Source organism: Eptesicus fuscus, chromosome 11, assembly GCF_027574615.1.
Source record: "Eptesicus fuscus isolate TK198812 chromosome 11, DD_ASM_mEF_20220401, whole genome shotgun sequence".
NCBI classification, from domain to species: Eukaryota; Metazoa; Chordata; class Mammalia; order Chiroptera; family Vespertilionidae; genus Eptesicus; species Eptesicus fuscus.
The window spans coordinates 43,336,205-43,350,460 of NC_072483.1; the positions used below are offsets into that span (position 1 = coordinate 43,336,205).

Below are 14,256 nucleotides of genomic sequence, written 5' to 3' on the forward strand. Positions count from 1 at the left end.
TAGTTCACATCCTTAGGGTCATGTTAATCCCAGAGATCAACATGATTAATTTACTGCATAGCACTTTTAATTTCAAATTCTTCAATGTTATAAATTATTATAATGAATAATAACACATGCTAATGTATCAGTCAATAAGTACTTAAAATTATCATTCAAGGTTTTATGATAATTTTTCCATGTTTTTCCTTATTTTAGCATTTTTTCCTTATTTAAGCATTTCGAATTTCTGTACATGCTAAAGAAACACAGCCAGCTCTGAGATAAAGTATGGCAAACATTTTGTATTTTTATTTATATGAATAGTATTTTTAGACTGGAAATTATGTAAACATGACTAGAGAGGATATGAAATAGCAATATAGTGCATATCAAAGCTGAGTTCTCATTAAGTATATTCATGTTTTTAAACATAATCAAGGAAGTGGAAATGATTAAATTATGAGGATACTGGTCAACTCTGTACATATGTCATTCCTGAGTTTCTTCTCATGGTTGTTAACTTATCGACCATTTTGTTCTATCTTTTCCACTGGACTGTAAGTTAGACAGGACTTTTGTCATGTTTTGATGTGCCTAGTATGTCACCTGACATAAAAAAACGGGGGCTCAGTTACTATGTAGTAAATAAGGATGAAAAAAGGGATAATCTTGTCAGTTGTTTTGGACACTGATGTGGGGTTGGGGGAAGAATAAGACATACTTAGATTTGACTTTTCTCGATCTCATAGAAGAGTGTCAGAATTATTATATAATTATTTCTGTATAACAGAAATATATTTTAGGAAAGAATAAAGATAAAATTTATAATGCTTTGACATCATGCTGTGCTTTATGTTTCTTCCTTCCTGGGGAGAAAGAAACTCTAAGTAGCTTCCATTTCTGAATCTCATCTCAACTTAAAATATATGTAGAGAGAGACACAAATTCTCTAGGACTAACATGATTTCAGTGATGGAATTCATGGTACTACGTATAGTACTAAATAAGTGTTGAGCTAAGCAACAGATAAAATGTAAGACAGATATTTGTTAATATTGAATACTATATTAGTTATGGAAACCCAAGTCTAAAACTTGGTATAAGACAATGCCTAGCATTCAGATGAAACATTAATTCAGAGCTTGGGTATTTACAGAATTGAATATAGTCAGATAGCCAGACTTTCATTGAATTCTTGGTTATCAGTATTACTTCTAACATCATCAATGATGAATGATGAGAAATATTACAAGTTATTTTAAAATATGAATACGTTAAATATAAATATTTATAAAATAAATGAAAAAATGAAGCATATTTCTGTAGCAAGTTAAATATAGTTGATTATGCCTGATACACAGGATATACATAATATATACCATTGAAAGAATGGAATATACATGTATTCCTCTTTATCCAAATAAAGTCCTTAATGCACCTTTCCACTTTGAATAGACAGAAACATGCAACACACAGTGCTAATCATTTATTGTCTAGCTTATTGTTAGAAACAAAGGAAGTTGTGGTAATATTCCTTTGCCATAATCCTGAAACTCATGTTCATTTAAATCACTTCCGGAATTTGTTTTGCATAAGACATGATTTCCCTACCTATTCTGGGTAACAGTTGGCAAATAACACAAAACCAAAACAGATTTCTAAGGCAACAATGGTAACCTCCTGACACAACACATTTTCTGTGTCACTCACCAACTCAAATCTGTCACTTGTTCCACTTCCAGTGATTTGATGGTCCCTCAAAGGCAGATGTTTCCTGTCACCTCTCATGTCTGCGTACCTGTTTATACCTAGCTCTGTGACATGGCCAGTGTCCTGTTTATTCGCAAATGGCTTGCTGAATTCCTCTTATAGCAAATAATTAATACGTCCTTAGTAATTACAAGAGAATAACATTTTCTTCTTATAAGATTTCTGTGTGATTCAAAATAGGCTCTATAACTCTGTATCTGTGTCTTTAAAATATAAAACCACATGACTGCCAGTGATTATACTGCATTTTAAACATAAAATCCAGTTTTAAAACCCTACTCAAAACTACAAGACATTGTTCTGGCCAGTGTGCTCAGTTGGTTGAGCGCTGTCCCATGCATCAAGAAGTCGCTGGTTCGATTCCTGGTCAGGGCACATGCCCAGGTTGTGGCTTGATCCCCATGATCAGCAAATTCTAAATATATGGTTGAACTGGGTAACCAGCTAAGCAATTCATTGTTAAATCCCCATCTCACACACACACACAAAAAAAGCCCAAAATAAAGACCTAATGTTATATGTTGTGCATCTTCAAAGTAACTAAGTATTGAAAATTTTAAAACTACAAATCCTAAGGATATACCGTCACTCAAATGAAGTTTCAAATATCTGGAGCCATCTATCTCAAAAAAATAAAGAATCCCTATAAATGAAAAAGTCACTATGTACAAAAGTTTTTGTGTGCTTCTGTTTCTGGTCAAGAAATAGTAACAGGGATCAGATTTACTCTCCTTCCTGAAATAAACAATAAAATGGACAGAATACATGTAATAATGGTTTTGAAGACTGAATGAATGAGACATTGGTTAGAGTATTCAAAAGGATTTTCACTAAACAGTAGGGAATAATTAACAGTAGGAAATAATTAACCCTAAACTAAATGCTGCCCTAGTTCTACCTAACAAATCTCAAAGTTTTGAAGATGTAAAAGGATCAAACTGTTTATAAGTAATGTAACTATGTCTCCCGAAAAGGATCAATAATTTTTATAGAAATAAAAAATATTGAGCAACAAAAAGGTAAAATGAACAGTGTCTGTAATTCAACTGAAGATTTTCAGCAATGTAAAAAAAACACACAAAACCACCACACAGGACTAGATGACCATTCATGAAGAAAATAATTAATTAAAACCAATATACATCATAGATGTTATAATTTCCAGATAAGGACTTTAAACAGTTATTACAACTATATTGTATATGTTCAAAATATTAGAAACAAGGGAGATATAAAAGAGATGCAGCTTGAGCTTTTAGAGATGAAAACTATAATGTCTGAGATGGAAAATACCCTGAATGGGATTAATAGAAGACATGACACTGAAGGGGAAAAGATGATCAAGATATAGCAATAGAAACTATCCAAGGCAAAATGAACAAGCTGATTCTAAAGCTCAAATGAAGCTACAAAGGACCTAGAATAGTCAAAATGGCTTTGAAAAAGATAAAAAATAAAGTTGGAGAATTATCACTATTTGATTGCAAGACTTATTATCCAGCTACAGTAATTAAGAGTGTGGTATTGGTGCAAAGACAGACAAATAAACCAATTTAACAGAATAGAATTCAGAAATAGACCCACTCACATATGGATAACTGATTTTTGACAAAGGTTCAAAGGCAATTAGAGGAGGAAGAATATTTTGTTCAGTAAATAGATCTGGAATAATTAGATATCTCTATATATAAAAGCCTAAGCAACCAGAGGACTGGCCAGTAGCTATAACCTGCACTGACCACCAGGGGGTAGATGCTCAATGTGGAAGCGCTGCTTAGCTGACTGCCAGATGCCAGATGCAGGGCTTACCTGGCAAGCACAGCTGCAGCGGCTCAAGCCTCTGTGGCAGTGTTACCGAGTGGCGGCAGCAGGTGTATCAGGGCCGGGATGAGTAGGAGCTTCTCCCTGGCTGCCTGGCTGCATGCCGCTTCACTCTCCCTGGCTGCCTGCCACCTTGCTCACTACTACATCCCTTGGGGGATGTCGGACGGCCGGTTTCGATCCCCTGGCCTGCGGGGATCGAGCTGAAACCTGCAGTTCGACATCCCCCGAGGGGTCCCGGATTGTGAGAGGGTGCAGGCCAGGCTGAGGGACCCCACCAGTGCACGAATCCATGCACCGGGCCTCTAGTCTATATATAAAACAATATCAACCCATAAAACACATTTTTACACAAAAAAGTTACATTGACCTAAATATAAAACACAAAACTATAAAACTTGTAGAAGAAAAAAATAGGAGAAAATCTTCATAATGCTGGTTTGGCAAAAAAATAGATACAACACCAAAAGCACAATCAAACAAAAAAGTTTGATAAACTAATATATAAAAATTAAAAACTTTTATTTTAAAAAATACTATTAGGAGAATGAAAAGACAAGTTACAGACTGGGAAAAAATATTTGCAAAGCATACATATTATAAAGGACTGACTTATCCCTAGAATATATAAAAAGTACTCAAAACTTAGTAAGAAAACAAACCACTCAGCTAATATAATGGCAAAAGATCTGAACATCCATTTCTCAATAGAAGCTATACATATAGAAAGCAAGAACATGAAAAGACACTCAACATCATTAGTCATTAAGAAAATTCAAAACAAAACAGCAATGAGATAATTAATATAATGGTTAATAAGCCTTACCATCCCCAATATTGGCAGATGTATTTGAGGCAATGTAACTCTGACATGAATTAGATCTCACTATAACTTTCCATGGTATTTAACTTTCAACTTATATTTTCCTTTTAATAAAACACTGTTATCCTTTCTCTTCTCCTCAAGACATAAGTGCCCATTTAACATGCCCCTAGCCCAAATAGGCCATACATTAATGAGAATTTAAAGTTAGAATCTAATAAATAGAAGATGCCTTCCTGATATTCTTAGAGGAGCTGCAGGAAACACCTTTTGTGCTACAGAAACCCAAAAGAATGGTTAGGATTAGGTATACCTAAAGTTTTCTTCTTAACATTTTAGACTACTTAACTTCAGATTAAATCTCAAATATTATAAGTAGTAAAATACAATGGTTGGAAATATCAGTGATGTCTCTTTTTCACATTAAACTGAAAATCAGATTCCCTATCAGCTTTCTTGAGACAATTGTATACTAGGTGTACCGGTTAATAATGGCAGATTTTGTAATTAAAAAACAAACAAACCCACACATGATAATTTTAAGAGAAACATCAAAAGTGCTTTATTCCAAGTAATGTCCATTGCTAGCTACACATTTCCCCATCTTTCAGGTAATTTGTGGATACTCTCCCAATAGAACTTTTCTTGTTTTGTTTTGAGGCAAACCATTCAGAGACCCAATTTTTCACTTCTTTGTATGTTTTGAAGTGCTGCTCAGAAAGTGCGTGTGCCATCAATCAGAACAAGTGGTAATCTGAAGGAGCAAGGTCTGGTGAATACAGCGGGTGGGTTAATACTTCCCAGGCAAGATCTTTTAACGTGTCTTTAATTGGTTTTGAAGTGTGTGATGGTGCATTATTATGAAGCAAAATTACTTTGCCGTGTCTTCTGGCACATTCTGGTCATTTCACGATTAAAGTGTGGTTCAAATAGATTATTTGTTGGCGATAGCGATCAGTATTAACGGTTTCACCTGGTTTTAGAAGCTCATAATACACCACACCTTCCTGATCCCACCAAACGCAGAGCATTGTCTTCTTTCCAAAGCGATTTGGCCTTTCAGTCTATGTTGATGGTTGAACTGGATCAACCCATGATTTTGTGCATTTGGGATTCTCAAAATAAATCCACTTTTCATCACCAGTCACAATTCGATGCCAAAAAGACTTTGTTTCGTGCCATTGAAGCAACATTTTACTGATGACTTTTCGGTTTTCCATTTGTCTTTCATTCAGTTGATGTGGCACCTATTTTCCTTCCTTGAAAATCTTTCCCATTGCTTGTAAATGATCGGAAATTGTTTGCTGAGCAACGTTTATCTTTCTGCAAGTTGTTTTTGAGTTTGACATGCATCTTCATCCAATAATGCTTGTAATTGTTGGTCTTCAATCTTTTTCAGTTGACCTGGACGTTCTTTGTCTTTCACATTGAAATCATCACTTTTAAAGCACTTAAACCAGTGTTCACAAATATCTTGTGATGGAGCATGTTCACCATAAGCTTCCTGAAGTAGATGATAGCTTTTTCTTCAAAATAAAGTAATGAATTAAAACTCCCCACAAATGCTCCTTTTTGGCACAAAATTTGACATTTTTAAGCGTAAAAATAGCTATGATGTTAACACCTTCAGAAAATTTGACATGAAGTTTTGAAGCTTGCTGTCAATACAACAAAATAGTATACATATCAAGTCACATATATATCAACATATTTGTAACTCCATCTATTGAAAAAAAATCTGCATTATTAACTGGTACACCTCATAGTTAACCTCATCCCAAATGTATTTTCTACCACCAGCTAATTTTCTTATATATAATATCTAAAAAGTTTCTTTGACTCCCAACTTCAGCAACAATTTTACATTTCTTTCCGAATGAGAATGAATGCCTGTATACTAAATGAAAATCCAGTTCCAATTTGACAGAAATATTCCTACTTAAAATTTTAATAATAATAATAAAGCTTTGTTTATCCCTCAGTACCTGAGCTTCTTCCTGTTGCTTTTTAAGTTGTTCGAGCATCTGCTGAAATTCAGCCTCTTTCTGCTCTGCCTCTTCCAAGGTGGCCTGGTTCTGTTCCTCATAGGCCATGGCCACCACAGCCAAGATCAAATTCACCAAGTAAAAAGAGCCCAAAAAAATCACCAGGACAAAAAATATCATGTATGTTTTTCCAGCAGCACGTAATGTCTAGGGGGGGAAAAAGGAATCATTTCATGAGTATTTCATATAATCTCAATAAATACCTGATTACCATAATTAGATAACCAGAAGGTGAATGCTTTTTAGCATCCAATGTATTTTAACCAAGATTGAAAGGCACCCTCAATGCCTTTCATACAAAAAACTCTCAATATATAGGTACTAACTGAATGAACTATTGGGGTCCTCAACACCCTGACTTTAAATAGGACCTTCCTCTGTATTCCAGAGTGTTATAAAGAAGTATCCATATTTGTCATTTCATGTATGTTCTTAAAATTAAATTCCAGGCATGTTAATTTGACATCACTGTGATGGCCTAAATGCCCCCAGAATTCATATGTTGAAATCCTAATGCCCAATGTGATGGTATTAGAAGGTGGGGCATTTGGGAGGTGCTTAGATCATGAAGTGGAGTCCTCATAAATGAAATTAGTGCCTTATAAAAAGAGCTTCCAGAGAGATCCCTCGCTCCTTACACCAGGTGATGACACAGTGATAAGGTGTCAGATCTGAACCAGAAAGAAGGCTCTGGCCAAGATGAGACCATGTTGGTGTCTTGATTTTGCACTTCCTAGACCCTAGAACTATAAGCAATACATTTCTATTATTTGTAAGCTAGCCAGGTGTGGTATTTTGTTATGACAGCCCAAATGGACTAAAACACTTACCAACTGGTAAAGGTTTTCCCAGTAGTCTTGAGTCATCAGTCGAAATAGAGATAAGAAAGCCCAGCTAAAGGTGTCAAAACTTGTGTAGCCATAGTTGGGGTTTCGACCAGCCTTCACGCAGATGTATCCCTCTGGACACTGGCTGTAAGGGAAGGAAATGGAGCTAAGGTCAGTATAGCAATTACTGCTATTTCAGTCAACATTGCTGTCTGTGATTAATTTTCTTGCCTTTCATTTCTAGAACATTTCAGATAATTTCTCACAGTGAAACTCTTATCAGATGAAATTTATTAGGGAAACCAATAGAAAATTTAGGTTCAAAAAGTCAGATTTATAGACAGTTAGATTGGCAGAGAGGCAGCAATCACACACTTTTGTCTCTGGCACCATCAATATCCTCCTCTTTACAAAGTGGCAAGGGTCAATAATTAAAAATAAGCCTGGCTGGCATGGCTCAGTGGTTGAGCGTTGACCTATGAACCAGGAGATCATGGTTCAATTCCAGGTCAGGAACATGCTCCAGTTGTGGGCTCAATCCCCAGTAGGGGGTGTGCAGGAGGCAGCCGATCAATGCTTCTCTGTCATCATTAATGTTTTTATCTCTCTCTCTCCCTCTCACTTCCTCTCTGAAAGAAATAAAAATATTTTAAAATAAATAAATAATAAAACAATAAAAAGTCAGAAAACAACCAAAGGTTAATTAAGCTCAACTTAATGAGCTTATTTGTCAACCACTTTGGTAGAATTTTCTAAGATAACATTTATATTTTAGAACAATTTTAAATTTGTAGAAAATTTGCAGAGTGTACATAGACTTCCCATATGTCCCATGCCCAGTTTTTCCATATTATTAACATCTTATGGTACATTTCAATAAATATTGATACATTATTATTAACCAAAGTCCATACTTCATTAAGAATTTTATTTGACATTTAACAATAGAGCAGTTATCAATTTTAGCAAATAAATGAACTAACCCATAGTATGTACTCAATAAAAGGAAGTGATTGTTATTATTTAATAAGAATAAAATAGGCATTAACCAACCTTATCCAAAATCTTATCTAGTCTTTTACATTAACAATAATAATAATAAAATAATAAGTAACATGCAATACATGCTTATGATGGACCAGGTGCTAGTAATTAATCACCATAACAACCATAAGAGAGAGGTGATACTACTCTCCTCATTTTAGAAATAAGTAAACTCAGCTACAAAGAACTTAGGACACTTTTCCAAGGTCAAAGAGTTTATAAATGGTGGAGTTAGAATTTGAACGAAAGAGTTTATAAATGGTGGAGTTAGTATATATGAACTGTAGAAGTTATGCTCTTATTTGTTACACTCTAACAACAAAGGTTGGGAAAACTATCAGGAAAAAAAAATCTCCCCTAAACTCCATGTCTAAGATTGGTATATGTTTTCAATAGCCCACTTAGACTTTTATGGCTAAACCAGTTTTCCATTTTCTAGGATGACTCAAAATATATTCTGTAAGTTCTGTGATCTAAGAGTCACTTACTATTGCTATCCCTTGGATTCTAAAAAATTTACTCTCGATCCTGATTTAAAATTAATTTATAATATTCTTTCAAAAATATGTTGAGTATGAGAGACTAGCAGGTTGGCTAAGATATTGCAACATCCGTTACTGTAGAATGTGACCAGAAAGAACTGTTAATATACAAACTCAGACTTGAATATGCCCTTGACATTCATCTGCCTCTTGGCTTCATTACACACAGGGTTTCATGTTATTTCAAGATTATGAAGTCTCTCAAACCTGTTCCCTAACTGGGCTTGCACCCTGAAGACCATGCTATATTCTGGATCCTTTGCAGCCACATCAAAACTTATCCCAACTACACATATTCACACAAGCCTCCCATCTTGTGCTTCCTTCCCTGTATTTCCTAAGTGGCTCTGAAGCATTTACAGAAAGGACAGGCTATGGACATTCGCACTTCGGAGCAATAATACAAGTGCATCTTAATTGTGAAACTTTGCAGAGATCTTCACCCAAAGGGATGGTGTTAATGCCTATGAGTTTAGAACTGATAGCAATCCAGTAAGACAGAGAAGGTACTTCCTAGGTAGGCAGCACCACTCTTTATTGTATACATGTGATGCTATCCTTATATGTTTTTTCTTACCTGCTTTTTTCCAAAGTGCTCTATATCTTTTTAAAAAAGTGTTCCTTACCCTGCATCTGAGCCATTCCCACAGAGTAAAGGGTCTTTTTGTCCATCCAAAACATAAAAGTGACCTGTTAATATAAAAAATAAACTAGTTTATTTCATATCAGTCCTATTGACATTAAGAAAAATGAGAGTGTGACTACCTCAGTTATTTCCAAAATGGACATCAATAAAGTATATTTACAAAGATAGCTTCACACCCACAGCCTCAACTATTTATTGAAAATTCGTTCAGCAAGAGTTAAAGTTAGCAATTTCTTACTGTCATCTTCAATGTAATCCTTCCAGTCAAATGTGCTCATTGTTGCATTAACAAATGTCCCATTTGAGTCCATTGTGCCATTAAAGAAGGAAGTGGTGTTGCTTTCAAAAGCAGAATCGCTTGGGGGCCATTGCAAGCATTTATTCCGCAGGTTGCCCATGAACAGCTGCAGACCAATTAGAGCAAACACGCTCAGACAGAAGACAGTCAGGATCATGACGTCAGAGAGCTTCTTTACAGACTGGATCAGGGCCCCCACGATGGTCTTTAAACCTAAGAAGAGAGAAGGCTAGGTCAACTGAGGAGGAGGGCCATACCCCCAAGTCCCCTTAATAGTCACATACATTCTCAATCCCAGCTTTGTGGACAGCCAGATGGTTTGAGAAATGGATGATGAGCAGATTTCACTTGTGAACAACATGCTTTCTGGAGGTTAAAAATGAAAGTGTAAATATCTAGGCAGGAAGTTGTGTGTGTGTGTGTGTGTGTGTGTGTGTGTGTGTGTGTGTGGCTTTACATGCTGCCACAAACATGAAAAAACACAGGTCCAATTATTTTTCATTTCTCATTTTGTGTTTCATGAGGCTATTTCCCTCCAAGCCATTCTTTATACTAGCTTCCAAGTAGCAATGATTTAGAGAAGAAAATAATTTTAAAATGATATAAACAGCCACGTGCATGCTGTTTAATAATAATATTTTCTCTTAAAAAAAAAAGAACCCTATTGAAATAGATCTGCAGTGAATGGTAAAATCCAAATCAGTTAGTAAAGCCATGGTAGTAAAGCTATTTTAAGACTGTAAAAGAGAAAACTTTACATTATAAATGCAAAGAAAAAAATAGAGGAAGAGAGCGAAACTAGTATTTTTATAGACATCTCATACAATTCTCTATGAAACTCAAAGACCAACTTCATAAATAAGCATGTGATTTCTAAAATTTTAGGAACTGGGATGCATTGAAAAACCAGTTAGCATTCTCAGAGGTAACAAGAATAATAAGCAACATGGCTAATGCTGTAAGTGTGATTTCAACCTCACTATTATTACCGTATATTCAGACAGCCTCAGTGTTTAACCCAGCTCTCACCTGGAATGACTGAAATTGTTTTTAATGCTTGGAGAACTCTGAATGCTCTCAATGCTGAGACATTACCCAGGTCCACAAACTCTGTCACATATCTGCAATAGGGAGTTCACACACAACACAGCAACACACAAGAACAGTTGAAAATATAAGGGTCCTACCATCATACACCAGTTTCTTCTTACCTGGAATTACAGAAATTGTTTTCAAAGCTCTCAAGACTCTGAAAGTTCGAAGAGCTGAAACATTGCCTAGGTTTACAAATTCTGTTATATACCTGTAGAATAAAATCCGAGTTATTGTTTGGCAAAGTTTATATTAAATAAAGAATGAAAGCTAGGTTTGACATATTAAGTCCCTTGAGTTAAACAAGTGGAATTGCTATAGAGTTCAAGGTGCCATGTGGTAAAAGCTGCTTCTAATTAATAAAATTGTGTTGCTTTATTTCAATATAATTTTTCACTAATGTAAACAAATGCGTTTGCAAAATGAATCAAAGTACAGTTGGTGATATTAAATTATAGTCAATGAATAACTTCATTTTGATGAAGTGGAAGACTATATGACATGAAAGTAATATAATTTTTAGCTCATTTACCAGATTATATCTTGTAATATGTATTCTAATATGTATTCTCAAAATATATGGAGCATATAGTTAATTTGATTAATAAGCATACTCTATATTTAAAATATACCACAAAAACATGATTTATGCTGCAACTATTTTCATTCCTTTGAGTTTATCAATTTTTAAGAAATACTCACGCCATCACAATGACACTGAAATCCAACCAGTTCCATGGATCACGAAGGAATGTAAAATTTTCTAAGCAAAATCCTCTTGCCAAGATTTTTATTAGAGACTCAAAGGTATAGATCCCAGTGAATGTGTACCTAGGAAAATCATCCAAATAAAAATTAATGATTTTGTTTGAACTGTTAAAATAGATGTTTTCCAATATAGCAAATCTTTTCCTTCTGTGGATTTTCAATTGACTAAAATTTTGTTCCTATTTTCACTTACCAAAAAAAAAAAAAATCTAGTTTAATTAATCTTACAAAATTAATTAAAATCAAGCTTAATTAATCTTTGAGTAAAGGGTTAAACTGAAGAGATAATATTTCCCCCAAAGAATATGATCTTATTTACTACTTAAGTTTTAGAATAAGTTTCCTATATCTTCTGAATAATCAAACTTGACTCGAGCAACATTATCTGATTAAAATATAATACAAGCTATATATGTAGTTTTCAATTTTCTTGTAGCCAAATAAAAAAGAAGGAACCAGTGAGCCTAATTTTTATATTATATTTTATTTAAACCAATATACCTAATTATCATTTTAATAATTAAAACTAGCCAAATTTCAAATTTCAATGGCCTCAGGTGCTGGTGTCTCCCTCATTGGACAGCTCTAGAGGTAATATTTCTTGGGTTGTTATATTTATAATAAAACTAGAGGCCTGGTGCACGAAATCGTGCATGGGTGGGGTCCCTCAGCCTGGCCAGTGATTGGGGCCAATCGGGGCCTTCTTGCCCAGTCCCGATTGGGGCCAATCCCCAGGGGGAGGGACTACAGGAGGTTGGCCGGCCAGCCAGAAGAAGGGACCGCAGGAGGTTGGCCAGCCGCGGGAGGTTGGCTGTGGGAGCACACTGACTACCAGTGGGCAGCTTCTGCATTGAGCATTTGCCCCGTGATGGTCAGTGCGCATCATAGTGAATGGTGGACCAGTCGTTCAGTCGACCAGTCGTAATGGTCACTTAGGCTTTTATGTATATAGATATTTCATTCAAATTTCATAATGATTAGAATTATTTTTAGGATTATTTTATATCTTGAATCTAGAAAATAGACTTAAGAGTCAGGCATAGAGTTATATAACTGCTTCTCTCTTCACATATATATTTTATAGAAATATTATCATAAGAAACTTTTTAATGCATTAGTATTTAAGTGTTTGTATACAATTACCAAATTTCAGAGATAAAATTCCTTGCACCAGCTACTATCTCTATGCAATTGGGCCAAATAACATAAACATGCTCAGATTCAAATTTCAGCTCCTAAAATGGTGAAAGACTTTTCCATTTCCTGTTTACATAATTCATTTCTAGCCCTTCCTTCTTTGAGTGTTGACAATATGACTTATTTCTGTTTCTTCAAAAAATAATTGAAATGCTTGCTTGTCAACATTGTGTTCTTTTTCAAAGTGCAATTTAAGTTTATTCCTCAGATTATTTCACCCAAGCCACAAATATTTGATTTACTCTTATTAAAAATTGTTATATTTTCAAGCCTACTAGAATTTCATATTTGAAAAAGAGAGTGTTATTTTGCACTGTTTCCTGTTGAAATTTTCTTATATGAGGAACAAATAAATTAGAAGAAAATGTGTGCAGAAATCTCCACATCTAAAATTTTTCCTCCTTTTTTAATCAATTCAGTTGATTTGAAAAGGAATATATTTAATTGCTATCTTTACTTATTATGAAGTAGATGACTTCATTAGGAAAAGATATAATTTGCAATGTCAAGATTATGTTCACTTGTGTTTTAGTTTGATTATTTGTGTATTACACATAATCATCAAGATATTACTGTTTGGAGAGAAAGCTGGCCTTATAAAAGGCCATAAGAGACCATTCACGTGTATGTTCTATTTATCATACTAATGGTTAGTGCCATATGGTCTATACTTACACAATTCTGAGTAATCTACAGTTACTAGGAGTAAGATGAAATTCCCTACTTCTATTCCTTTTTTTTTTTTTTAAAGTAAAAATTTTGCCCAACTGGCATGGCTTAGTGGTTGAGTATCGACCTATGAACCAGGAGGTCACAGTTTAATTCCCAGTCAGGGCACATCCCCAGTGTGGGGCATTCAGGAGGCAGCCAATCAATGATTCTCTCTCATCATTGATATTTCTCTCCCTCTCCTCTCCTCTCTGAAATCAATAAAAATATATTTTAAAAAAAGAAAAATTAAGTAAAAATTTTGTTGGGATACTTGTAGTATATGGTGAGTGTTGATAGCTATGGAAGGAAGAGTCCTAGAGCTTACCATAGGAGACAAAATTGCACAGAACAGGTGTTGAGAAGTACCTATTACCAAACTAGATTGAACAGGTAAGTAAGAATCACGGAAACCTTGATCTTTCTTAGCTCTGTGCCCACAAGGCTCCTACTCATCCTGTTGATTCTGTCCAGGTCGCTCCCCGCTACCCCCCCTCCACCCCCCGTAACTATGTCTATCCTATATAATAAAAGCCTCATATGCTAAGTGTCTGGTCGACCAGTCCTCCATTCAACCAACCAAAGCCTACTATGCTAATGATATGCTAAGGACACTCAACAGCTCGCTATGACGTGCACTGACCACCAGGGGGCAAATGCTCCAACCGGTACGTTAGCTTGCTGCTGGCGTCC

The 14,256-nt window shown here is 35.1% G+C and overlaps 1 protein-coding gene across 4 annotated transcripts in view; it reads right to left on the reverse strand.

Annotated features, from left to right (window-relative positions):
* The window catches only part of LOC103283358 (sodium channel protein type 3 subunit alpha), an 80,511-nt gene that overhangs the window by 56,610 nt on the left and 9,645 nt on the right, over nucleotides 1–14,256 (reverse strand). For all 4 annotated transcript variants that reach the window (XM_028141081.2, XM_028141080.2, XM_008138618.3 and 1 more), the window contains exons 4-9: nucleotides 11,593–11,721; nucleotides 11,010–11,101; nucleotides 9,739–10,011; nucleotides 9,481–9,544; nucleotides 7,272–7,413; nucleotides 6,382–6,588 (exon numbers count right to left, since the gene is read on the reverse strand). In XM_028141081.2, the coding sequence (XP_027996882.2) occupies nucleotides 6,382–6,588; nucleotides 7,272–7,413; nucleotides 9,481–9,544; nucleotides 9,739–10,011; nucleotides 11,010–11,101; nucleotides 11,593–11,721 (907 nt within the window). The remainder of the gene's footprint in view (nucleotides 1–6,381; nucleotides 6,589–7,271; nucleotides 7,414–9,480; nucleotides 9,545–9,738; nucleotides 10,012–11,009; nucleotides 11,102–11,592; nucleotides 11,722–14,256) is intronic.